Source organism: Chionomys nivalis, chromosome 18 (assembly GCF_950005125.1).
Source record: "Chionomys nivalis chromosome 18, mChiNiv1.1, whole genome shotgun sequence".
Lineage (NCBI taxonomy): Eukaryota > Metazoa > Chordata > Mammalia > Rodentia > Cricetidae > Chionomys > Chionomys nivalis.
Window position 1 is genome coordinate 3764462 of NC_080103.1, and position 25544 is coordinate 3790005.

At 46.2% G+C, this 25544-nt stretch overlaps 2 protein-coding genes across 5 annotated transcripts; one reads left to right on the forward strand and one right to left on the reverse strand.

Annotated features, from left to right (window-relative positions):
- The first annotated feature begins 1632 nt into the window (after nucleotides 1-1632).
- Nucleotides 1633-22413, forward strand: LOC130889380 (G patch domain-containing protein 4). Of its 4 annotated transcripts, none has more exons than XM_057793028.1 (9): nucleotides 1633-1780; nucleotides 11600-11944; nucleotides 16290-16423; nucleotides 16822-16895; nucleotides 16992-17084; nucleotides 17175-17261; nucleotides 20187-20269; nucleotides 20526-20576; nucleotides 20765-22413. In XM_057793028.1, exons 3-9 carry the CDS (start codon nucleotides 16345-16347, stop codon nucleotides 21561-21563), a joined length of 1266 nt encoding a protein of 421 aa, XP_057649011.1. In that variant the 5' UTR covers nucleotides 1633-1780; nucleotides 11600-11944; nucleotides 16290-16344; the 3' UTR covers nucleotides 21564-22413. The 4 variants fall into 4 exon arrangements, with proteins under 4 accessions (XP_057649011.1, XP_057649012.1, XP_057649015.1 ...); XM_057793029.1 differs by having other exon boundaries at nucleotides 11860-11944; XM_057793031.1 differs by lacking the exons at nucleotides 1633-1780; nucleotides 11600-11944 and adding an exon at nucleotides 11955-12171.
- Naxe (NAD(P)HX epimerase) lies at nucleotides 22278-25049 on the reverse strand. Its single transcript, XM_057793033.1, has 6 exons — nucleotides 24245-25049; nucleotides 24048-24156; nucleotides 23849-23959; nucleotides 23653-23766; nucleotides 22765-22912; nucleotides 22278-22548 (listed from the first exon to the last, which is right to left on the reverse strand). Exons 1-6 carry the CDS (start codon nucleotides 24529-24531, stop codon nucleotides 22346-22348), a joined length of 972 nt encoding a protein of 323 aa, XP_057649016.1. The 5' UTR covers nucleotides 24532-25049; the 3' UTR covers nucleotides 22278-22345.
- Between the last annotated feature and the right edge of the window lie 495 nt (nucleotides 25050-25544).

Genomic DNA, 25544 nt, shown 5'->3' on the forward strand with positions numbered 1-25544 from the left:
GAGGACCTGGGTTCTATTCCCAGCACACACACGGCTCACAACTGTAACTCCAGGCCCAAGGGATCTGACACCCTCTTCTGGCCACTGTAAGCACCAGGCACACATATGATGCATGAACACACATACAGGAAGACACCCACACATATGAAATAATATTATATATAATTTCCTAAGAGGGAATCTCTTGGGCAGAAATTTACTTCCTCTCCAGTTTTTCTGGTCTGCCCTCCTGGTGGAGTCTACTCCCACAGAGTTCCAGTTCATGTACGGTCATGAGGTGTATACCTGGAGCGGTTCTCACCTGTGTACAGACAGGTTCCCGTTGAATTCAGATTAAGACCAAGACTCCTGGCTTCTACCAGTGCAGAGTACCTGCCCCCACAACAGTTATTTAAAAGTCTTTTTCAAATTGCTTCTCCTTCTTTTTTCTAAGATTTTACTATTTTTAGCTGGGAGTGGTGGCGCACGCCTTTAATCCCAGCACTCAAGGTAGAAGCAGGTGGTTCTCTGGAATTTGAAGCCAATCTGGTTTACGTAGAAAGTTCCAGAACAAATAAGGTTACATATAGAGACCCTGTCTCAGAATGAAATAAAAGTTTTTTTATTATTTAGTTATGCATGTATCTGGGTACAGGTAAGGGCAGGTGAGCAGCTGAGGAGGCCGGAAGTGTCAGGTTCTACAGGACAAGAGTTACAAGCAGTGTGAGCTCCCAGGTGTGGATACTGGGAACTGAGCTCAAGCTCTCTGCATAAACAGTTCAGGCTCCCAGCCACTGCGCCATCTCTCTAGCCCCTTCAGATGGCTTCTTAGCCAACCGCACCTGGTAGCTTCAAGGTCTTAGTGTTGTCTACTTTTAGAACAGAGCCCAGACGGGTAGAGATGAGAAAGACTATACTGCCCACCAAAGCTGATTTACGAATTAAACTTTTCACCTTTTTGTTGTTTGGTGTTTGAGACAGGATCTCACTGTGTACATTTGGCTGGCCTGGAACCTGATGTATAGAGCAGGTTGGCCTTGAACTCACAGAGATCCACCTGCCTCTGACTCCCGAATGCTGGGTATAACGGCATTTGACACCACACCCGGCCTCCCCCACTCCGTCACCTTAAATATGTGTGGATGTTTTACTTGCACGTTTCTGTCCACCACAGACCCCCTGAACTGGGCTTTGGTACTCGAACCCGGGTCCTCTGGAAGAGCAGCCAGTGCTCTGGACCACTGAGCCATCCCTCCAGTTTCTCTGCTAACGCTTCTCCTCTCCTGGTCTCTCTAAGCCCGATGAGTTCCCAGAATATTGTTTGGGAAAACCTGACAAGAGGCCCAGCCGGTTACACACTCCTCAGTGCCAGGCTGACCACCCTTTTCTAAGCGCCACACCTCCCACCCCCAATCCTGCTGCTAAGTCTCACTCCTCCTGGGAACCAGCCATCCCTCCCTAGTGAGGAAACAACTAGCCCGCTGTCTCAGGGTTCAGGACAGCCCGATCCTGTGCATCTGATTGGCTTCCTCCCAAGGCAAACAGAGGAGAGAAGCCAGTCTAGCGCTGCTGGCCACCGGGGAGGGGCTTCTCCCCGAGGGAGCCGCTGGCGCTGGCTCCTCTCCTCTAGTTGTGCACTGAGATTCTCCAGCATGAAAGGGCTGAGCGTGGCCTCTCGGAACTACTACTGCAGAAGGAGGCCTCTAAGGAAGACTGAGGAAAGAGCACCTGCTGAACCGCCCGGTTGTGTGTTCAAGGCTACTTCCAGTTCAGTGCCCTGGGCCCCGGGAAGAGGAAGCAGGTGAGTGCTCCGACTTAGCTTATCTTTCCTGGTTTAGGGTTTCCCAGGAGAGGTTTGACCTCAGGATTCCACTACCTGTCTGCAGCTTCCAACTTGGTGGCCTTGGTCAAGTCAAACGTGGTCCCAGTTTACCACCAGGGGTGTGTGTGTGACTGTCAGGGTCCCCTCCACTTCCCTAGGTGGCTAGATCTTGCCACATTAAGGGGTGAGCCTGAGAAAGAGCCCTGAGGCATCTCACTTCCTCTGAAGGCACTGAACTGGTTAGAGTGAGAGCTTTGGAACCATTGGTATGCACCAGCAACACCTTTTCAGATGAAAGGAAGGAGGGAGGGAAAGAGAGACAGGAGGGCAAAAGATCGCACAACCAGACCCCAGCCTCTGTTCCCTAGGTAGAGGCTACTGCCCTGGCAGGAGACTGCACCTCCTCTCATTGCCCCACCAGCCAGAAGGCCTGGCAGGGGTGCAGCAACCTCTCCACTCTGCTCCCTCGAACAGGAGTCCCCCGAATACCTGCTCAGAACCTAGAACTCCCTGACATAGGGCTCCTTCCTACCCCAACCTACCAGAGGCCCAAGAGATCCAGAAGCTCTTCTCAGGGTCATTGAAGGTTCAATGACTGAATTTTGCTTATGAAGAATCATATCAGCAACACTCAGTCCACTGCTGTGTTAAGTGAGCCATTGAACCAATCTTTTCTCCAGCTGCCCCTACAGGACAATTGAATTTCTTGATCCTTCGTTCTGTTAGACCACCCCGTTCTCCTGGGCCTTAAAGCTCGCTGCTTCTGTAGCCTTAACCTGCAAACTCTCCTGGTGCAGTCTCCTGAGTAACCCAGCTGTAGACTTGAGACACGACACCCGGATTTGCCATCTCCTGGTGCAGTCTCCTGAGTAACCCAGCTGTAGACTTGAGACACGACACCCGGATTTGCCATCCAGGACCTGGCTATCTTACCTGTCTGTTGGTACACACTCCCAGATTCACATGGGTCAGTCTTAAACCCAGGCCAGATGGAATGGTTGGAAGAAACAAGGGCTCCCCATTTTGTTTCTTCTTTCTCTGCACTCTGTTGAAGAGGCAAATCCACCTCAGCGAAGGGATTTGTTTATTTCAGAACCGGGAGCGGCAGACATAGTAGGTGTGATGGTTATTCTTGGTTGCCACTTGATTACATGTGGAATTAACTAAAACCCAAACAGCTGAGTACACCTGTGAGATTTTTCTTGATTGAATCATCTAAAGTGAGAAGATCTGCTGTCATTCCTGGGGTGTTCCCTGATAAGTCTACAATGCCCATGAGTCCTAAAGGGGTACAGAGATGAGCCACTCTGGAGAAAGTTTCAGGGAACAGCATCTGCTTTAGCGCATGTGAGCAGCTACTTATACAATGGTGAGCACTTTACCTCAGATTGGACAATGACCACTCATATCATCAGGGTCTCTGTGGGAAAGAAGAGAGATCACCCAGGAAGAGTGAGGAGACAAGGTGGGAGAGAAAGAACGAGCCTGTGGAAGTGGGGATAGAGTTGATTCAGGGTGGATTTGGTTTGAATACGAATGACCCCAGAGGCTCCCATATTTGAGTGCTTAGTCATCGGAGTGGCACTGCTTGAAAAGGATTGGGAGGTGTGACCGTGTTGGAGTAGGTGGCCCTGTTGGAGGAAGTTGACAGACCAGACTCTATTTTAGGATGAGAAGCCATCTTGTTACAAGATCAAAAGAAGTTCATTACTGTTTTCTGTAAAAACTTAAATTTGATCTTGTCTTGATTTTTTTGGGGGGAATTTGACATGTTCCACATCCGATATCCTGAGCTCCGCCCTGATAAGATCAGATGTTCTGCCAAGTTCCCACATAAACCAGAAACTCTTGGAAATCCCTGGCCTTACAGTTTGGAGACTATAAAAACCCTATTCCTGGCCGGGCGGTGGTGGCGCACGCCTTTAATCCCAGCACTTGGGAGGCAGAGGCAGGTGGATCTCTGTGAGTTCGAGACCAGCCTGGTCTACAACAGCTAGTTCCAGGACGGGCTCCAAAACTACAGAGAAACCCTGTCTCGAAAAACCAAAAAAAAAACCCTATTCCTCCTGTGTTTGGGGTTATTCTCTCAAACCCCATCTTGGAGAGATAACCCGTCAGAAAATAAAGCTTGCTTAACTTAACCAAAAATTAGAGTCAATGACCTTTACTCTCATTTGATGGGATTTGAGGTTTCAGAAGCTCAGTGGATCTGTCTTCCTGCAGATCTGGATGTAGAACTCTCAGCTTCTTCTCCAGTACCATGTCTGCCCATGCACTACTGCACTCTCTAAATGGGCTGGACCTCTAAACTGTAAGCAGCCCAGTTAAATGCTCTTTTACAGGAGTTGCCGTGGTCATAATGTCTCCTCACAGCAACAGAAACCCTGCTGGTAGCAGGGTCTAGATGATGCTGTGACAGGCCTGACCACGCTGTTTGTTGGTGGACTGCAGACTGAGATTTTGGATTAGGAAAGCAGCTGAACACTTCAAGCGGGATTCAATGGGTCGTACTATTAGGAGCAAGGAAGATAGTGGGGCTGAAAACAATGTTGACTATGATGGCTCTGCTCAAGAGGTTTCAGAAGAGAATAATATTAGTAAGTGACCTAGAATATTCCTGTGTTTGGTGAAGAATGTGGCTGCTTTTTCCCTTGTCTAAAAAAATCTGCCTGAGGCTTTGGGCTGCTTGAGTTTTGGACTACTGGCATTGGCAGAGGAGACTTCAAGATAGCTTAGTACTGACTCTATCATGAGGTTGTTAGTAACCATTTTTATGCAGCTCTATAGCATAGTGACTAAGACACAGGGTGACATTGACTAGTTCCACTGCCAGGAATGCAACACCATTGTGAGCTAGCAGAAGGCTATAGGACATCAAAGGAAGGTGATGGAGAGAAGAGAGGACTGACATACAGAACTGGATCCAGCCTAGGGTGAAAGACAGAAAGGGCCACTGCAGCCAGGGCTTCTCCATGGCATCTGAAAGGTCTTTTTATAGCTGTATCAGGAACAAATGAAGCTGTTGTAGGTGAGGGTCATTCCGAGGGCTTTGTGGAATATCCTGTTTGGGTCTAGAGGAGGTTTAGAAAGTAAAAAAAAAAAAAAAAAAAAAAAAAAAAAACACTTAACAGACAAAGAGAAAACATGAGTATGGAGACAAGGAGAGAGGAGTAACCCAGCAGAGGGCTAGAGAGATAGAGAACAAAAGTCCATATGTAGGAAGAGACTAATGCTGAAATTTTTGTCTGGTCCTGTGTCTTTGGGCCAGTTAGTCCCCTTCTCAGGGGTCACCTGAGCTGCATCAGGGATTTGGGGGCACCAATCTTACTTAACAAATCTGACAAAAAGTGTGTTGTAGCAGGGACAGAAGTTAGAGTGTCTCCCAGGAGGGTTAGAATAAAGCATAACAGATGGTAGAGGTCCAGAACATAAGACAGCATTTGATAACAGTGTGTATTCTTGTGGAACACTATGCAAGGGAGGCAATTTCTGTAATATATAAAAATATAAGCTGGGCAGTGGTGACGCACGCCTTTAATCCCAGCACTCGGGAGGCAGTTCGAGGCCAACCTGGTCTACAAGAGCTAGTTCCAGGACAGGCTCCAAAGCTACAGAGAAACCCTATCTTAAAACAAAAACAAACAAACAAACAAAAAAACCCACTGGGCTGGAGAGATGTCTCAGAGGTTAAGAGAACTGATTGCTTTCCAGAGGTCCTTTGTTCAATTCCCAGCAACCACATGGTGACTCAGAACCATCTGTAATGAAATCTGGTGCCCTCTTTTGGCCTGCAGGAATACATGGAGACAGAACACTGTACATAGTAAATAAATCTTTAAAAAAAGAAGAAGCTGGCATTTCTCTCTGTAGACTGGAGACAACCCAAGTCCTCATTACAAACACTTCATTAAAAAAAATAAGATAGACTGTTAGTACTAATGTCATTTTTACTGAGTATATATATAGTTAAGAAAGCAGGACAGTTGTACCCTTAGTGGAAGAAAAGAACAGGCAAGAAAACCATCCCAGGAATCTTTGGCAGGCTTTGTCAAAGGTGTTAGGAAGACTGAACGACGGAATGCTGGCGCACGGTCCAGCCAGTTGTACGAATGCATTTCCTCTACTAAAGCACACCAGCCGGGTGGTAGGCTTACGAACAAGGTTCCTTTGTGTGTAGACCCACGTGTGTCAGTCTAGGAGACACTGAGGATGAGTAATTTTGCTTCTCTGTTGTTGGAGACACTTAGGGTGTGGGTGCAGACTCTGAGATCCTCCACTGGGCTGTAAGAGACACGAGCAATTCAGCTTCTGTATAGATGAAGAGATTTACATGGTTCTTCCCCCATGCATCCTTGTCCTGTAATGAGGTGAGCATGCAACTTGCTCCATCCAGATAGCAAAGAGCGGGATGGGTGTTCCTAAGGGATGGCCATGCTGTGCTGCCCCGCCTTTTCTAGAGAATTCTTAATGCAGGGGAAGAAACCTGCCCGATTTTAACTCAGACCTCCAGTGAGCCTGGACCCTTGCTCTCATCCCGGAGACCTCTTCAGAGAACCACTTGTATACATTTTGCTTTCAAAGGTCTGGGGAAAATAGGGTCATGGAATTTATTTGGGCATTGAAGAATGGGTTCAACCTGGCAGACTGAGGTGAGGGTGCCGACGACTGATTACTCTTAGTTGCCAACTTGGTGAGCTCTAGACTCAATCATCTGGAAGATACACCTCTGGGTATGGCTGTGGGGGCTGTCTTAATCTGAAAGATCTGTGTACAGGGAAAGGGGACTGAGAAGCAGATTTCATCAGCCTCGCTTTCCAATTGTGGTTGCCATATGATCAGCTGCTTCAGGCTCCTGCATGCCCACCACGACATATTTTATCCTTTGGGACTGGAACTGTGAGACAAAATAACGTATACTAGTCAGGGTTCTCTAGAGAAACAGACTGATGTAATGAATATATAAATGTGTGTGTGTTTATTAAAGTTGCTCACAGGTTGCGGTCCTACTATTCCAACAATGGCTGTCTCCTGATGGGAACTCCAAGAATCCCTTGTTTGGTCCATGAAGCTGAATGTCCCAGCTGCTCTTCAGCATAGGCTGAAGAAGTGGGTGCTAATGCCAGTGAAGGAATGAACTTGCTAGTAAGAGCAGGAGCAAACAGGAGAAAAGCAAGAGCTTCCTTCTTCCATGTCCCTTATGTGGGCTGGCACCAGAAAGTTGGTTCAGACTTAAGGAGGGTCTTTCTACCTTTTCTTTTTTTTTTTTTTTTTTTTTTTTTTTTTTTTTTTTTTGGTTTTTCGAGACAGGGTTTCTCTGTGGCTTTGGAGCCTGTCCTGGAACTAGCTCTTGTAGACCAGGCTGGTCTCGAACTCACAGAGATCCGCCTGCCTCTGCCTCCCAAGTGCTGGGATTAAAGGCGTGCACCACCACCACCTGGCTTGGGTCTTTCTACCTTAAATCCCACCTCAAATGATCCATTCAAGGAAAATCCCTTACAGGTGTACCCAGAACCTTGGGTTTTAGTTAATTCTAGATGGTCAAGTTGACAGCCAAGAACAGCCACCCCACCCTCCAAGCTTGTCTCTGTAAATGAATTATATTTGTACTTAGCATGACTACAAACATAGCTCTGATCATGAGAGAATTCATCACTTATAAGGCAGCTGACCATTAGCTTTCATCTCAGTCATCTATAGTAACTCTCATGAAATTAGAATTTTAGAATCTGTTACAATTTTTGACCTATAAGTGGATGGGCAGGGGATAGATGGGAGTTGACTGGGGAGGAAACAGGAGAAGAGGAAGGAGGGATACTGTGGTTGGTATATAAAATAAATGAAAAAATTTAATTACTAAAAAAAAATTTCATTTTTTTTTTTGTTTTTTCAAGACAGGGTTTCTCTGTGTAGCCCCTGCTGTCCTAGAACTGACTGTTTACCAGGCTGGCCTCAAACTCACAAAAATCCACCTGCCTCTGCCTCCTAAGTGCTAAGATTAAAGGCGTGCGCCATCACCACTGCCTGACTAAAGTTACAATTTTGGAATTGAGGTTCTTTTAGTATCAAGTAAATTTTGAACCATAAATACAGCCCATGGAGACACTGGAAACCTCATTTCCGAGTCCTCTTATGGTGTGTCTTATAAAATATTATAGCATTTTAAAATATATATTGAAGCGCAATCCTAATTAGTTTAAATCATAAAATCCCGGAGTCAGATGTTGGGGTAAGAGCTGAAAGCTCAGAGAAGAAGCAACCATGATCACCTTTTACCTCTCCAATTCCTTAGACCGAAAAAGGCCAAGTGCCAATCTCTGGCCTGCTTTATCACTTCCTGTCTGTCTGTACAGACCTTTAGACCTCTACGGTTAACTAGTGGCTAGCTCATCCTCTGATCTCCAGGCAAATTTTATTTGTCAGAACACAAACAAATATCACAACATTTCCCACTTTTTGTCTAAAATAAAAAATCAAAGTTATAACTAACACAGAAAAACTATATACAATAAGTATAATAACTATATATAATATATACAGTCAAGAATTACATTAACAATGTCCAGTTCATTAATATTTGACAAGTTTATAGAAAATACTCCATGATCTATCCTATCTTGATGAGTCCAAAGTGTTTTACATAATTTATTTTTTATCCTTACAGTACCAATCCAAAACTATCTTTTGAGGTCTCTCAATCTTATACACTTTACATCTCTTTAGTGAGTTTCTTTTCTGAATCTATTAATAAGAAAAACTATAACTATCTAGTCTTCAACTCCATCAGAGACCTGAGAAGGAAATAATATTACCTGAGTAAACAGGAAGTGCAAACAAGTGACTTCCAAAAACTGTGAGAAATGACAAAGAGCTGACTACCTGGGCAGTCACCCAGGGCTCCTCTGCAACACTGGCATCCATCTTCGGCCTACAGGCCTAGGCTATCTGACAGACTTTCTGTGAAGCAAGATATTCTGAAAGGCTATCCTACCTTGTCTTGGCAAAGTTTGGTACTCACTTTCTTTTGCATCCTGCTTGTCCAATTAGGACAGCATACTGCCAGAAGTTTAGGTGAGATACTTTCTTGCCCAGTGGCTTACTTTAGCCATAAGTAAACTCCTGTGGAGTTTCTTCTTTGATGCGCATTATCTTCTCTATAGTAGATTGGTGCAGGAGCAGAAAAGCCTCATTGTCATTAAAAAAAAAAAAAGAACCTTATATAACTATAACATCTTAAATGCCATATTTTGTAGACCTCCGATGTGTTTAAAGACCTCCTGCCTATCTAAATATATCTCTGTTTGACCTTGAAAATATACTTAACATGACTACAAGTTCAAATGTAATCAGTGACTAACACTAACCTGTCTTCCTATATTATCCTAAATAGTCTGTAATAATAACTTTTTTCAGCTTTCCTGGCTTTGTCTTTATTTGCTATGTTTTTTTTCATTTTTAGGACAAAGTTTCATCTCATCATATAAAAATTCACTCTTATTCAAAAGATTTTAAGCCTTTTTTCCAAAAATATAATCTTATAATTTTATATTTGTTAACATTTTTCTTAAACCTATTTATTGTTTCTTTTTATTTTCTTAAACCAGAGTTGAATACAAATTACACATATAGCATGTTGTAGCAAATTAAGATCACTTATACACAGACTTTTAATTATTAACCTTTTTGTTACAAGTTTTAGGTTAACTTTTTTCCCTGGTTGTAATTTTTTTTCAGTTTATTTAAACCATCACCCGTGGACACACAGATCCTGAGAGGAAGGAAGTTTATTTTTCAGCAAGAGTTTCAAAGATAACCATGGGCTTGAATGGGAGAACATTTTTGTTTAAAAAAAAAAAAAAGAATCAAGAAAAAGGGGAAAATTCATAAAGTTAGATATTTGTAATTATATTTAGTTGTTTTAATTTTTATATGTAAAATTTTCTTGATTATTTTCCATTTGTTGTAAGAAAATTTCCCTAAGGGAAAGTGTTAGGCCTCATCCAATCCATATAACAGCATCACCACTGCTGCAGGGGTGAGCTCTCTCCTTTTTTTTTTAAATATTTATTTATTCATTATGTATACAATATTCTGTCTGTCTGTATGTCTGCAGGCCAGAGGAGGGCACCAGACCTCATTACAGATGGTTGTGAGCCACCATGTGGTTGCTGGGAATTGAACTCAGGACCTTTGGAAGAGCAAGCAATGCTCTTAACCACTGAGCCATCTCTCCAGCCCCAGTTCTTATTCTTACACCCAAGTTTTCCCAGAAAGCCTTGAGCTCTCTCATAAGGCCTAATCACATACAACAGCTAGGAGAAAAGACTGGCTGCTCAGGTGAAGAGCTGATGACCTTGTCAGCCTTGAAGCCCAGTTGTGATTTTTTTAATGTAATATATATTATGTAATATATAAGAAAAATGTATGTATAGATAAATGTAATGTATATTTTATTATCTATATTTTAAATTTTATATGTGTGTGTGTGTGTGTGTGTGTGTGTATACATACAGCGTTCTGCCTGAAGGCTAGAAGAGGGCACCAGATCTCATACAGACAGTTGTGAGCCACCATGTGATTTCTGGGAATTGAACTCAGGACCTCTGGAAGAGCAGCCATAGCTCTTAACCTCTGAGCCATCTCTCCAGCCCCAAGTTGTGATTATTTTAATCAGGCACAGCTGGAATTATTGAGTGATTTTTTTAAGACCTAGGGTCTTTTTCATCCATAGCCAGTTGGTATGTGTCTGCAGATGGAAACAGACAACCTGAAAAACACAGCAAGTATTTTTTTCTCTTATGAGAACATTAAGTTGCCAATAATAACCTACAGACCGTCAAACAGAAACCATAAAAATTCAAGCAAGACTATCTAGGCTTGTGGTTAGAATCAACCAACATAAGGTAAAAAGGAGTTCCAAGAGCAGTTTCAGTTCATACATCAGGGACTTTTCCCGGACAGAAAAACATGCCTTGCATAAAGAAACTTGCTGTGCATGCCGCCGCCATTCTGAAGCGGGGATCCTGGACTCGTTGGCTGTCAAGACTGCTGCAATGAGAAATGGAGGGCGGGGGGGGGGGGAGCGGGGGGGGGGAGATGGCTGTCCTGTTTGCATTTTGAAGTTCTGGATCCATGGTTCCCAGAGTCACTATTCCCTCTGTGTTACAAGCTGTCCCAGCGGAGACATAATCTTTGCTGTCCTGTAAATTGCTCTATAGACCAGGGTGGCCTTGAACTCAGAGATCCGCCTGCCTCTGCCTCCCGAGTGCTGGGATTAAAGGCGTGCGCCAGCACCCGGTATAATCTTGACTTTAGGACTCATTTCCCAAGGACTCGGGGAGGCTTTTGGGGGAAGGGAATAGAAGTTAATTAGTCCGTGCTCTGGGAGAAGTTGCAAAGCCGAGTTGCAGGGATCAGACGTATTAGGAATTATGTGGTGGGAGGAGTCTCAGATCCTTCTCCATTCTGTCTCATGAATTTATCTAAATCAATTTAGACATTAAAATAGATTCTTTCAAACTGGGCCAGTGGTGGCCATGTCCAATTGAGATCAGATTTGAACTGGGAGCCGAACAAGTATGGCTGAGTTTAGGTCTCCTAAATGGAGATTTTTTTTAGATTAGCCCACATAGACACTAAGAATGTATAATTTGGAACCCAGGGTCGGTGCGGAACCAGACATCTGGAGGCATTCCTCGGGTTTCTGATAGACCAAAAGTGCATGGAAGGTAGGAGGGGCGTCCCCAGATCAGGAGTCAGGTTCTCCCAGGCTGTGGAAAGTTCTCACAACTTTCACCTAAGTCTTGCAGGCGCTGGGGAGAATTCCTGGGACTCTGGATTGAGCGAGCTTTGTGTGTGGAAAGCTCCCAGAAGCATCGACCCCGCAAGTCTCAAGATGAGATAGATCGGTCCTTCCCTGAGCCTCTGTGGCCTAACGAGGGACCCGAAATCGGACTAAGAGGAGGACGCTTGCACTTTAGCCAGGAACTCAGTTTCCATGGCAACCAGCTGGAAGCTTGGCCTCTGACAGCCCGGGCATCTCTATGGTTTCTGTGTCCTAGAAGGACCGAAGTGCACTTCCGGGAAGATGGCGACGCCCACGCCTGGCGTGACACGTGCTTCCACGGAGAGGATCGCACACTGAAGGTAAGGGGTTTGCTTCCTCAGGGGCAGGAGCGAAGGCGGAGATCCGCCAGTAGTTCCACCCTGCTGACTGCTGCTGTGGAGAAAAAGGCAGCGGCCAGCCTTTTAGGCTGCTGCAATCGGGTGGCTCTGGCCATCCCTGCAAACTGACTGGAGAGGGGACAGTGCCTCAGAGTGCGCTTGCAGCCTTCACAGATCTAGCTGCGTCGGCCTACGCCTGGCTATTGCAAGTATGTTGAAAGCGATTCCTACTTGCGTTACTCATTTCTGTCCAAAAACACTGAACGCGTTCTTGCTGTCAAGGGCTGGGAAATGAAAACGTCTCCTACTCCGGGGAGTATGGTTTTGAATTACTGTGTCGAGGAATAGGATGTGGGAAGTCTTACAGAGAGAGAGCATAACAAACTGTAAGAACCCAAAAACAGCAGCTTCTGAAATTCCTCACTATCAGCCAATTTGGTTTCAGCGAGTAACTAAAGTTATCAGTGCCTGATTTCTTCTTCATAAATTACGGATAAGGAATACCTTCTCCTACGATTGTTGGCAGGCATAGAGAATCCATGTGAAGCAGTTAAGAGCAGGCTGGTGTTGAGTCAGTGCACTACAAGTGTGGAGTATGATTGTTGTTAAAATAATAAAATGATTTCTGAGAGGTTTTAAGGTGACCTCAGTATCTAAATTTTACTTATTTCTATATCAAGAAGCAAGGTAGCAATTGGAAGAGAGAAACTGGCCGGTCTCTAACCCTGGCCAGCCAGTAATTAGACCCTATCTAAAAACAGAAAAAGCAAGGGGGTGAAGGGGTAGGGCCACCTCACTCTTTCTGTTGCTGTGCTCAAGTTTCAGTTATCACTTGGGCTTTATGTAACATCCTTCCTGGTGGAAAGGCGGATAGAAATGTGGTTTGTCCTAAATGTGCCTTCTCTTTATACGTGAGATGCCTGGTAGCCCCAGCCCCCCATTAAAAGGTTTTGTGAACTTTGCTGACTTTTAGCTGTGCGGAAGTTGGAGAACGTTGCTAGCCACTGGAGTACATAGGGTACTTCCTCCCAACAGAGCGATGGTGTCACTTGTGTGGTACCTGGGAATTACACGGTCTGTGCAGTCGTAAGAAAGAGGATTTATGAGAAGAGTTTTACCTCGTGGGCCTCAACCCAAAGGGGTCTGGTTTTGAGAGCCGAACTTACTGTTTGTGTGAGGTAGGGTCTCACTATGTCCCCTTACTGGCCTGGAACTCAGTATGTAGATGGGTTGGCCTCTCTGACTGAGATCTGTTGGTCTGTTTCCTGTGCACCACCACACAGGGCTGCCAGGACTGCTTTGTTTAATTTTTTAAAGTTTATTTCTTATGTATACAAGTGTTTTGCCTGCTCGTATATATGTACGTCTGATGCATGCCTGCTGTCAACAGGAGGGTGTGGGGAGTTGCTTACTGGGAACCAAACCCTTTTCTCTTCAAGAGCAGCAAGTGCCCTAACCACTGAGCCATCTCTCCAGGCCCCAAAACTGTCATTCTATACATCATATAACTTCATTGTCTGTAACAGTTGGTCCTTATCCTGTGTGTTAGCGTCACTGCTACGGAAAGAACTGCCACAGATTTAGTGGCTTAATTCAATAAATAAATAATAACTCTAAAAGGAATTTATATGTGTGGGTGTTTTGTCTGCTTGTATGTCTGTGCCACATGTGTGCCTGGTTCACGGAGATCAGAAGATGTCAGATCCCCTGAAACTGAAGTTTGTGATCTGCCATGTGGGTGCTGGGAATCAAACCCCGCTCCTCTGGAAGAGCACCCAGTGCTCTTAACCACTGAGCTGTCTCTCCAACCTCGGGGGCTGTTTATTTACTTATTAATTGAATTGTGTATGGGCGTGCATGCATATGGAGGCCAGAGGTCAGCCTTAGGTGTAATGTGTCAGGAATTAACCGCCTGTTTTTTGAGACAGAGTTTCTAACTGTTTGGTTACACTAGGCTGGCCTAAAATAAAGCCCTGGAGAGTTTCCCGTCTCCATCTCCCACACTGGTGCACACTGTGCCTGGCTTTTCTCGTGGTACTGTTGCTTTTTAAAGTCCTGTCTTACACTCCTGCCCACATTTTACTCTTGGTATCTTGTTTTTGTTTTGTTTTGGTTTGGTTTTTCGAGACAGGGTTTCTCTGTGGCTTTGGAGCCTGTCCTAGAACTAGCTCTGTAGACCAGGCTAGCCTCGAACTCACAGAGATCCGCCTGCCTCTGCCTCCCAAGTGCTGGGATTAAAGGTGTGCGCCACCACCGCCCGGCCTACTCTTGGTATCTTATGTTGCTTGCTTTGGAGTTTTGTGTTCCGTGAGATTTGTGACTTGGGAAGTGGGTCATTGGTGGAATTTATTAAGTGGGCTGGAAAGATGGTCAGGGGTTAAGAGTACTTACTGCTCTTCCAAAGGACCTGAGTTACTTTCCAGCACCACATGGTAGCTTGCAACCATTTATAATACAAGTTCCAGAGCATCTAGCAGCCTCTTCCAGTCTCTGAGGGCACTGTGTACACATGGCACACATACATGCAGGCAAACACCCACCCATACAACTGAAGTTCAAAGAGGTCTTTTTTTTTTTTTTTTTTTTTTTTTTTTTGGTTTTTCGAGACAGGGTTTCTCTGTGGTTTTGGTTCCTGTCCTGGAACTAGCTCTTGTAGACCAGGCTGGTCTCGAACTCACAGAGATCCGCCTGTCTCTGCCTCCCGAGTGCTGGGATTAAAGGCGTGCGCCACCACCGCCCGGCAGAGGTCTTGTTTCTAAAAGCATCTTTGTTCCTTCAGAAGTGTTTGCAATGTTCTAGAGGGCCTAGGCTGTTCTAGGGTTGAGGTGTTATCTTCCTCTGCTAGACTGCTGTCACAACATCCATCTTGATCCCCATTGCTCCCCTGAAATTAAAATACTGTCTGCACAAAAAGTATCAGAGTAGGCCTGCTATGAAGTACAGCGATAGCCAAGGAAGCACCGGTCATTTGAGGAAGTAATGGAACATTGTGCATGGGGGGAACTCGGGGGAAAACAGGTGATTTAGTCCTGGGTGGACAGAGAGACTAAGGGAGGAAATATATCGCCTTTTAGAGCTGTCTCTTTGAGATGCTCCAGATTAACTCAAGTAGCCCCATTAGTCAGCTTTGACAGTTTTCTGCAGCCAGGGCGGTAGCACATAGTATTGATCCCAGTACTTGGCAGGCAAGGCCAGCCTGGTCTACAGAGAGTTTCAGGCTAATGGGGGTACATAGTCTCAAAACAGAAATCAGTTGTCTCCTATACCCATAACAGATGATCTTAGCACAAATTGACACTGGTAGTCTGTTCAGTGTTGTGTGCCTGCTTAACTGTTTTGGAGGCAAATTTAGTGTACAAGGTAGGTCCAAAAGGAGTATGTGTAACTGTAAAGAAATGCAGTTTCTCAGAGTCACTCAATTTGGGCTAGTGTTCAAACTGCTTGAATGGGTCTTCAGGCAAGAAACCCAGGTCCTTTTTTCCTCACTTGTAGGATGAGGTTAACACCTACTGGACAGGACTTCTATGAAGTTGATACATGAGGCAGTTGTGTGTGACAGCTGTCTTTGTTTATTTAGTGTTGCTAGCATCCCCTTCCTAAGCGGAACAGTTTAAAGGGAGGCTTCTGAAACCTGAACCAGTAATTGCTATAGACAGTAGGCTCTCTTAAGGACCAGTCTCTAGCTCAAGATACCAAACACCTCATTGCTTTGTTTTTACAGGGTAATAATTTAGGGAGATCTTACAGACTCTGCAGACAGGCTTACTGGTTTAAATTCTCCATATGTTAGTTGTGTGACTTCTAGCGAGCTACTCGTGATAGCTTACATTTTAATGTGTGTCTGTATGTGTGTGCATGTATGTGTGTGAATGTGCATGTGTATGGAGGTCTGAAGACGGTCCATGGAAGTCAGTTCTCTCCTTCCACTAAGTAAGTCTCTAGGATCAAACTCAGGTCATGGGTTTGGCAGGAATCACCTTGACACACTGAACCATCTCTCTGGCCATCACTTGCTATTGTCTAGGAGCCAAGGCCAGTGAATGGTGCTGGGGATTGAACCCAGGCCTCACTCAGGCCAGACAAGCATTCTGCCTACTGACCACACGGTGCCCTTTTCTTAGGGTCTCAGATAACACAGGCTGGCTTCAACCTTTCTATATGGCTCTGAATGATACAAACTTCTGATCCCCTTGTGTCTGTATTCCAAGTGCTAGGATTATACGTGTGTGCTATAGGATTCTGTGGGTTGAAACCTGGGACTTTATGTGCATTAGCCAGGTGCTCTGTTGTCCAGGCTGTGTCTCCATGGCTTTCTTTCCCTATTCAGAGGATGGTACCACGTCTTCCCTGGTGAGAATCTGAGGACAAAGACTCTGCCCACCATGAGTGTCACCCCAAAGGTCAAGAGTCGCGGGATGAAGTTTGCTGAAGAGCAGCTGCTAAAACATGGATGGACTGAAGGTGTTTTAGGGCCCCTTCCATATCCTCCCAACTCCCTTTCTTCTGCCCCATGTCGGTTCAACCAGAGGAGAAACTATTTTAAAAATTTTAGAAGCATAAATTTTCTGACCTATTGGAAAAAGGAAGAATGGATGAAATTCTCATTCTTCGATAATGGGGGATAATGAGGTACAAATAGTTGGGCAGATTGGAGGAGGCAGTAGAAATATGACAAAAAAAAGATCATCCTGGGTCAGATAGAGGCACTTGTGGTACAGTGTTAGAAAGAATGGAGTGAGGAGATTCGGAAAGGTTCATAGTAAACCCAGTGATCAGTGAAAGGCACGGCAGTTGGCCCAGGAGGACTTGCTGCGGGCTCAAGGCAAGCTGCAAAATAAACCACTCGCTGTCCTCTGCAGGCAAGGGCCTGGGCCGGAACGAGAATGGCATCACCCAGGCCCTCAAGGTGACGCTGAAGCAAGACACCCATGGGGTAAGCCTGGAAAATGACCAGCATGAGTGTGAGAGGGCACCCATGAGGGCCGGGGCGGTGCTCAGACTGTGACTTTCATTTATTATTTACCTGGAGGTGGGACATGACCCTGCCAAGGAGTTTACAAACCACTGGTGGAGTGATCTCTTCAACAAGACTGCAGCCAGCTTGGTAGTGGACACAGGGAAGGTATGAGCTTGTCAGGTACACTGATGAATGAGTCTGGGGTGCCACAGGGAGGTACAGCATGCTGCTTTCTCAACCGATGCTTCCCGACAGGACGGAGTGCAGATCAGGCGTCTTACCACGGAGACCACCCAGCGAAATCACCCCAAGCCCAATCTGCTGTACCAGAAGTTTGTGAAGGTACCAGAATGAGAGGTGCAGTTCTTTACTGGGTCCCCTATCTCCCATGGGGCCTGATCCTTATTTTACATATGTGACCAAAAGGGAGAAACACAGAATGTTGAGGAACGGAGAACAGACGGCTTCGAAAGGAGAAAGAACAGAACCCGGGCTTTCCAGCTTCTTTACTACAGCTGTAGAAAGCCAGCAGTTAGGAACATAAACCTGTGCCGGGGCTTCCTTCCCAAGCTTCTACATCTGTTGGCATCTAAACTCTTGGCCTCTGGTCTCAGTTTCCAGTGCAGTTAGCTGACTTTCTACAAAACATCCGCAGGGTTCTCTCTGAAACCCAAATCAGATCATGATCCTTTTTGTTTTTCAAAATGATTCTCTGTGTAGCCCTGGCTATCCTGAAACTCACTCTGTAGACCAGGCTGGTCTCAAACTCAAGAGATATACTTGCCTCTGCCTCCCTAGTGCTGGGGTTAAAGGCGTGCACTGCTGCTGTCTGGTTCCACCCTTTCTGACGAGATGGGCTTGGATGGCTCTGATTTATCCCTCTTGGCTTACTCCCACCTGTCTCTCTGGGACAGAAGGTCTATTGCTTCTCCTTCAAGAAGCTATGTTCTCCCTTCTGCCCTTTCTCTGCCAGTGTTGTCTCTGCCCTTTACCTGCTAACCATTTCTTGACTTTCAGACTGAGATTATACATAAGCACCTTCTAGAAACTACTCAAACCCTGGCCTGAGCTATCTGTGGGAAGGGCAACATTTATCCTAACTGCTCATGTAATTACATCTGGACTAGATTCGTCTCATTCTTTTTTCTATTTATTTTTGTGCATGTATACATGACCACACATGTATGGGTACGTGTGTGCAGGTGCTCATGTGTCTATATGCATATAGAGGCCAGAGGCTGACACTGGGTATCTTCCTTGACTAAACTAGGGTCTCTCACTTGAATCCACCTCTTGCGTGCTGGGATTACAGGTGGATAGCCATGCCTGCCCAGCATTGTGTGGGTGCTGGAGATCCGCACTTAGGTCCTCACGCTTGCACATCAAGTGCTGTTACCAGCTGAGCTGTCTCCCCGTCTGGACCCATTCACTGTCCTTCTACTCGGTCCTGAGCTACATGGCCCATAATAGGTTCTGTTCATCTACTAAACAAAAATACTGGGAATAGGAGTGCTGCCTTTTTTGTCAGCGCCTGGCACCTACTCCACTATGAAAACTTAACTGGAAACGCTTTTCCTTGTGTGTGCTGCAGTCAGAAGTCTATGAGCCAGAGAAGCCCTGGTTGCTATGTCATGGTCTGGTCAGCCAAGACCTAAATTGTTTCTCGAACCATAGGGGAGGCATGGGAATAATTGAGGCACAACTCACATGGCTGTATCGGGAGGGAGTTTTCAGGGATCCTTCATGAAATCCTGAATTCACATCCTGAAAATTCACCCGTGTTTATTCTCCAAACAGCTTTTATACCAAAACGTAAACTGAGGGGGATTCCTTAGCAGTCTGTTTCCTAGGTAGCGGGGAGAATGGCTGTGGTCACGTCCACACCTCTATGTCCATTCTGTCACGTCTTCCTGTCTATGACTGCTCTGTGTGCCTGCTCTGTCACGTAGACTGAGTTAACACCTCTTTCCCAGGCGTCCCCAATGACAAAGAAGGAGCAGAGCGAGATTAGCACATCTGACCTTTGCTTAGGATGGCCTCAGTTTGTCTGGAAAGGCCGGGTGACCACCTCCTGTGTGGCAGGTGCAAACTGTGGCCTGAAATTCTGACCGCCATACAGTGTGGAAATGAGGGCCTGTATAATATGGGCCTATAATCCACTCCTTATTAATTTTAATAAAACCTGTGCTTCTGCCACAGGACAGATGATGACGTCTGCCTTAGGCAAAGACTTCGCCATTTACCCAAATTTACCTGCCTTTGGAAAACAGGCATCTTAATTATGTGAGCTCTTGTTTGAGGATCTGGGGAGAAGCTTCAAACCCGTCTCTGACTGCTGACTTCTGTGAAGAAAAGAGATTAGGGGAGAGAGATAACTTTTGGGCCCTGTGTCTTGGAACCATACTTTCTTGTCAGGAGAAATCATAATGTTTTATGAATAATCACGCTCCTAAAGACTATAGTCTCCTAGTTAAAGGAGAGGAGGATCACCTGAGTTGAAAATGGCTTTTTAGCTGGTTTAGAGCATCTCTGAATGTTTTACATTGTATCAAAATCTAAAATGTTTAACATATGCATTAAACCCACACATTTATAGGGCATGTCAAACTTTTCTCAACATCTTATAAGCAGTTATAAACATTATCAGGTCAATACCATAATTAACAATAAATCCAAACATTTATAGAGCCTGTTAAACTTTTCTTAACATTTTATAAGCAGTTATAAACATTATCGGGTCAGTACCATAATTTTAGAGTGGGAATTAACAATAAATCCACAATTTAACATATCACAGTCTTTTTTTTTTTAAATATTTATTATGTATACAATATTCTGTCAGTGTGTATGCCTGAAGGCCAGAAGAGGGCGCCAGACCTCTTTACAGATGGTTGTGAGCCACCATGTGGTTGCTGGGAATTGAACTCAGGACCCTTGGAAGAGCAGGCATTGCTCTTAACCACTGAGCCATCTCTCCAGCCCCCATATCACAGTCTTTTTAAATCCATATTAATCAAAAGACAAGAAAAGTTTTTTTCTGATGGGTTTTTTCTGGCCGCCATACAAAGTAAAAATATGGGCCCGTATAATACGGGTCCTACACTGCTCCACTTCTCAATAACTGTGGCCCATCTTCTGCCCAAATTGAAATACGCAGGCTGCACAGCTCTGCAAGGGCACAGTGGTGAGTTGTAGGGCTTCTTAAAGGGAGGAGGGTTGGTAACGGTGTCGTTGGCTTCATCCATCTCCATGGCCCTTTCCCTCCAGACAGCCACACTGACCTCAGGTGAAGAGAAGCCTGACAGAGCGAGCAGCAGTGATGACAGCCACGAGCCTCTGCCTCCAACGATGTGAGACTGTATTTGGTATTGAGGGCATGTGGGAGGAGAGACCTTGGCATCTTAAGAGGATGAACAAGTAAGCCTAATGCTTGACTGGGCTCTTCGAAGGGAGGTTTTAGAATTAATTAGGCTATTCTTTGTATTCTTAGTACTTCAAAAAAGTACCAGGTTTTGAATAAGAAATAGTGAAAATGTACATTTTTTAGACAGAAAAAAAATCAAGCCTTTTCACCATCTGTTTGTGATTTGTCATCTGCCCCTACAGTCTGACTGATGAGATGCTACTCAAAGCCTGTAAGGGGCGAACAGCACACAAGTAAGTTGTGGTCACCTTCTGGGTTTCCCATCTTTTCTGTCTATGCTTTATAATAGCTGGTGCCACCTCTCAATTATTTCCATCCCAGGGAAATAATTGCTGTTGTTGATGCATTTGTGTTTGAAGTTAGGCAGCTGCCCTCCCCTCTATTTCCCAACTTCTTATGCTGACTTGGACCCATCTCTTAGGGCTGCCCGGATTGGAATCACAATGAAGGCCAAACTTGCTCGCCTGGAGGCCCAAGAGCAGGCCTTCCTGGCTCGGTTCAAAGGCTCAGAGGATGTGGGCACCTCTCATCCACAGACTGACAGGGAGCCCTCCCGAAAGAAGAAAAAAAAGAGGAAACAGAGAGAGGAGGAAGAGGCAGTAACACCTGAAAAGAATGTAGGTGAGGCACTCCTAGAATACACTGACCAGAGCGTTAAGAAAAGCAGGAAGAAGAAACGGAGGCAGAAAGAAGAGAAAGACGGAATGGCTGTAGGAAGTGGTGAGGAAGAGGCTGAAGGAGAAAGTGGGCCTAGAGAGCTGAGCACAGTGCAGTCTGATCAGTCATCTAGGAAAAAGAAGAAAAAGAGGAGGCAGCGCCATGAAGAAGAGGAAGAGATGGAAGTCTGTGATAAAGGAGGCAGAAATGTGACAGGCAGGCCAAAGGCAGTGGACAGTGGTGCAGGCACAGACCCGTGGAGAAGCAACAAGAAGCTGCAGCACTGTGGGGAGGACCTGGACACCCAAGATGAAGAAGAGAAGGATGGCCTAACAAAGAGAGAGAGAAAGGTCAGAAGAGGCAAGAAGAAAAGACAGAAGTGTCTTGAGGAGGTGGTCTTGGATGTAAGCGATAAAGATCATGATGGCAGGACTTGGGAAGTAGAGAATGAAGGGGAGAGAAGTCAGGCACATCCAAAGGAGAGAGCTGACATCAACACTGACCAGAGAGCCAAGAAGAAGAAGCAGAAGAGGGACCGGAGGTCTCCAGTGCAGCCCTGCTGATTCCTCTTCAGGAGTAGCCTGGGTTTGCCCCTCTGCAAACAGCTAAGGAGCACCAGTCCGCTGAAGGGGAGACATTCCCTGAACAATGTCCTGTCCAAAAAGTACAGACCCTGGTGCCTAGCTAAAGGATGGTGGGAGAGAAATTAGGATAGGGGTTTCTATTTGAAGAAGTGTCTCTGGTAAAAGTCTGAAAATGTAGACATATGTGAAAAGACTGTTTGTTTTGTTTTTTGAGACAGGATTTCTCTAATATAGCTCATGCTTTCCTAGAACTCAGAGATCCACCTGCCTCTACCTCGGCCTGTACTAATATACCCTGCAGAATGTCTTCATTTCTAAATACTGTGAAGATTAAGAAAAGCATACATTTGGATGTATGGGCTGGGTTAGCCTTCCAGACTGCCTGTTTCTAATCATGATTACATAAGAGCTTGGCCCCCAAGCCTATAGGTCATTCCCAGTTAACATCATTTCCAGCATGTGACGTTCTGAAAACAAATTAGACGGCCCTTGGAGACTTTTGAAGAAACTCTGTTACCCTCTTGGGGTCTCGCTACAATGCTAAGCTGAGTTTGTTTAGAGGTATCATCTACCTCCCTGCGTATCACAAATAAGTAAGAATCTTTCATTCCTGGGTATGGAGTTATTTTCTATTGCTTACAAATGCCTGGTCTGTTTTCGCAAACAAAGTGTAGCCTGCTGATAATTACTAAGGCCAGAAGACTCCAGTTTGAAGAGAGACGGCACCAAGCCTTTATTAGAAACCTGCCCGCCCACCTCCCTTACTGTAGACGGTAGACACACTCTGTGTCAGGGTAGGATGGGAGGTTTAGCTGGTACTTCTTTTCTAGAGCGGGTGGTACAAAACGTCCCCCCAGGTAATGATACCGGCCAGTAAAATGGGCTGCAGACTTCTTGGGAGCTGTCAGTGAGATGAGTAAGTCTGGTTGGATTCCTCCAGGGTTTCCTTTCTCTACATCCCATCCTGAAGAGAGAAGGTGGTGAAGAAGTACTATCAGGTTTGGGTTTTCCCACAGGGTCAGCATGAACTCTGCTCCCCAGCCCTAATGTGGGGCATGGAAAGGTACATTCAGATTATTTTAGATCTGGTCTCTACTGTGGGTCAAGAATCCAGTCCTCCGAGTACCAGCCTGAAGACAGGTGGAACACCAGACCCCCCGCACCATCTGGGTCCCAGCACCTGAGGGAATGTCGATGCTAGCGATGGGCACAGTAAGTCCACTCAGGACACTCAAGATGCTGTGGAATGGCTCCCGAACATCACCCTTGAAGCTGAAACCAAAGATGGCGTCCACCACCAGTTCATACAGCTCATCAACCATCATGGGCTGTAGGGGAGCAGAAGAATGTCAGGAAGAATGTATTGTCACATAGGAAGGGCTGTCCCTGCACCCAGACTACAGAGGTATGGAGATAATTGCTTCCTAAGGTGCAGACTGCGGCCATTCTAAATTCAGGCATATGTTCTATTCTGAGTGCCTGCCTGCCCGTTTCCTCTGGGAGGAAGGGGCTGACAGTGTAGGGAGCCTGAGCCTGGAAGCCAGAAGGGACCAATTCTGCCTTAGCTTTGCCTTGCTCCGATTCTGTGATTCTGGGCAAACCATTTCTCTGCATGTTAGTATCTCCATCTATAGAGTAAGTTAATTCTTTAATTTCAGATTTCCCACCCCTAAGCCGGGCGGTGGTGGCGCACGCCTTTAATCCCAGCACTCAGGAGGCAGAGGCAGGCGGATTTCTGTGAGTTCGAGGCCAGCCTGGTCTACAAAGGGAGTTCCAGGACAGGCTCCAAAACCACAGAGAAACCCTGTCTCAAAAAACCAAAAAAAAAAAAAAAAAAAAAGATTTCCCACCCCTAAATCCATGCGTCTACAGAAAAGGCTTAGGGGTGCCTGGAGCTGCTAGTGTTGGGAAGTGCTGGAGCACACACTATGGAGGGGCTCCTACACGGCTGCTACTCGGAGAGCAACTTTTATGGCGGGCAGGCATTAGGCAGGTCAACTCAGTCTGAAAACATGAAGGGGAGGGCAGAGGCAGTACTTACTGGGGAGATGAGGTATAAGCCACCTACCTCTGGGGGCATTTCACTAAGGAAAGGAATGTCCATTTTCTGACACTGAGTCACTAACCCAGTGAAGAGCGGCTTGTTAGGTCTTTTGGGGTAATAGATAGTTGGCTGGTAACCCTGGTTGGAAAGGAAAGTAGCCATTCAATCTCTGATTCCAGACTGCTTATACCTTTTCGCAAAGGCTAGCTCATATACTCACAAAAAGTTTGAGGTGTCGCGCGCAGACCAGGCCGTCCCCTCCATTATTCCCAGGACCACAGATGACCAAGACGGTAGGGGGACTCTTTGACATGGACGTGGGGGGATAAGCCTGAAGGCAGAGGCGCAAAGGGTCTGGCCTCCACCGCGGGAGGCCTCCCCATCCATTCCTCCCAAAGGCTTTGCACCGCGCCACCTACCTTGGCAATGGCCGTGGCACAGCTCAGCCCGGCCAGCTCCATGAGTTGATCCACGCTGAATTGGTATTCGTTAAATAGCTCCTCGTCCACGGCCCGCGCCTCCTCCTGGCTGAGGGAAGTCCTGGCCTGAGTCCGCCGCCGGGGTGCTGGGGGCGCGGCCTGTCCCGCCCCGCCCCCGTGGGAGAAGGTGGCCGTACCTCAGGTACTTCACCGCGGCGTTCGCCATGGTTTCCGAGCCCCGGCGCGGCGTCCCCCACCAGGCAGGCCCTGCAAGGCACACACTCTGCTGACCTGCGACCCGGGGCAGGCGCGAGCCCGCAACCAGCAGCCCGACGCCCAGCAGCGCCCGCAGCCCGGACATTCGGCAAGCAGCACTCCGCCCGGCCTGCGCATGCGCACGGCCTGCCCGGCCCCCAGCGCCGTTTGCGTCCAGCCGTAGGTTCCGTGTCCCAGGCGTACCACGCACCTTCGTTCCGCCTGGCATTCTCGCCTTTCCCCAGCGCTACAAGAGTTCAAGCCTAGGTACAGATAGGCTTTGATTATTACCTAGCACTCTCCTTGAACTCAAAGCTGCTCTTCTGCCTGCAGCTTCCTTCGTGGGAGATTGGCATTACACGTATGTACCATCGTGCTCAGCTCTTTTTTTTTTTAATTATAAGAGAATTAACTTTTCTAAGTTCCTACTTTTTAAAATATTTAAAAGGTATGGGGGCGGGAGAAGGCGCGCATGTGCCCCTGGAGCACAAGTAGAGTTCAGAGGACAATTTGAGAGCGTCCGTTTTCTCTCCGTCCACCATGTAGGATCCAGGAATCAAAGTCAGTTTGTCAGGCTTGGGAGGCTCTCCAAGTGGTTCTCTGGGCCCCTCCCATGCCTGTTTTACTTATTTAATGTAGGAAATAGAATTTGTAAGGCAGTGGTATTGGCTGGAAATTTAGATTACTCGTCTAACTACTTCAAGTCCAAGGTTCCATGGTCTTATTCAGAACCTCACTAGCTTTATTTTCTGTCTGTGAGTGGCTTCACTTTTACATGTTACTCAAGACTCCTTATAGAATTGCTGGAGAAAATAAAATTTAGTCTTAAGCTGTTTGTTTGTTTTTAGTTGGCTGCTGTTTTTCTGGCCCAATAAGCCTCTCTACCGACACAATAATTCAAATCAGACCAAATCAAACTGAATTAGAAAAAGCCTAGGTTTAATGGATGCCAGGTCCGGGGTGGCCCTAGGCTTGGAGAGGGTGATGGGGGTCACCACGTCTGGGCCGCGTCAATCCTCTGCAAGGCGAGTAGTTCGAAGGCTGCACAGCCGATGTTGGTGAGGCTGGACCTCCATGGCGTGGCATAGAGGATGAGCCCACACGGGGACATTGTGATTTCCAGTGTCCAGGTTGCTAGAAGATAGGGCATGGCCTCCTAGGTGGCAGAGGCCCAGGGCAATATCGTGCCAAATGGTCATTGAGGAGGATGGAAAAGCCAAGAGTTCCCTCTGGTGGTCACTG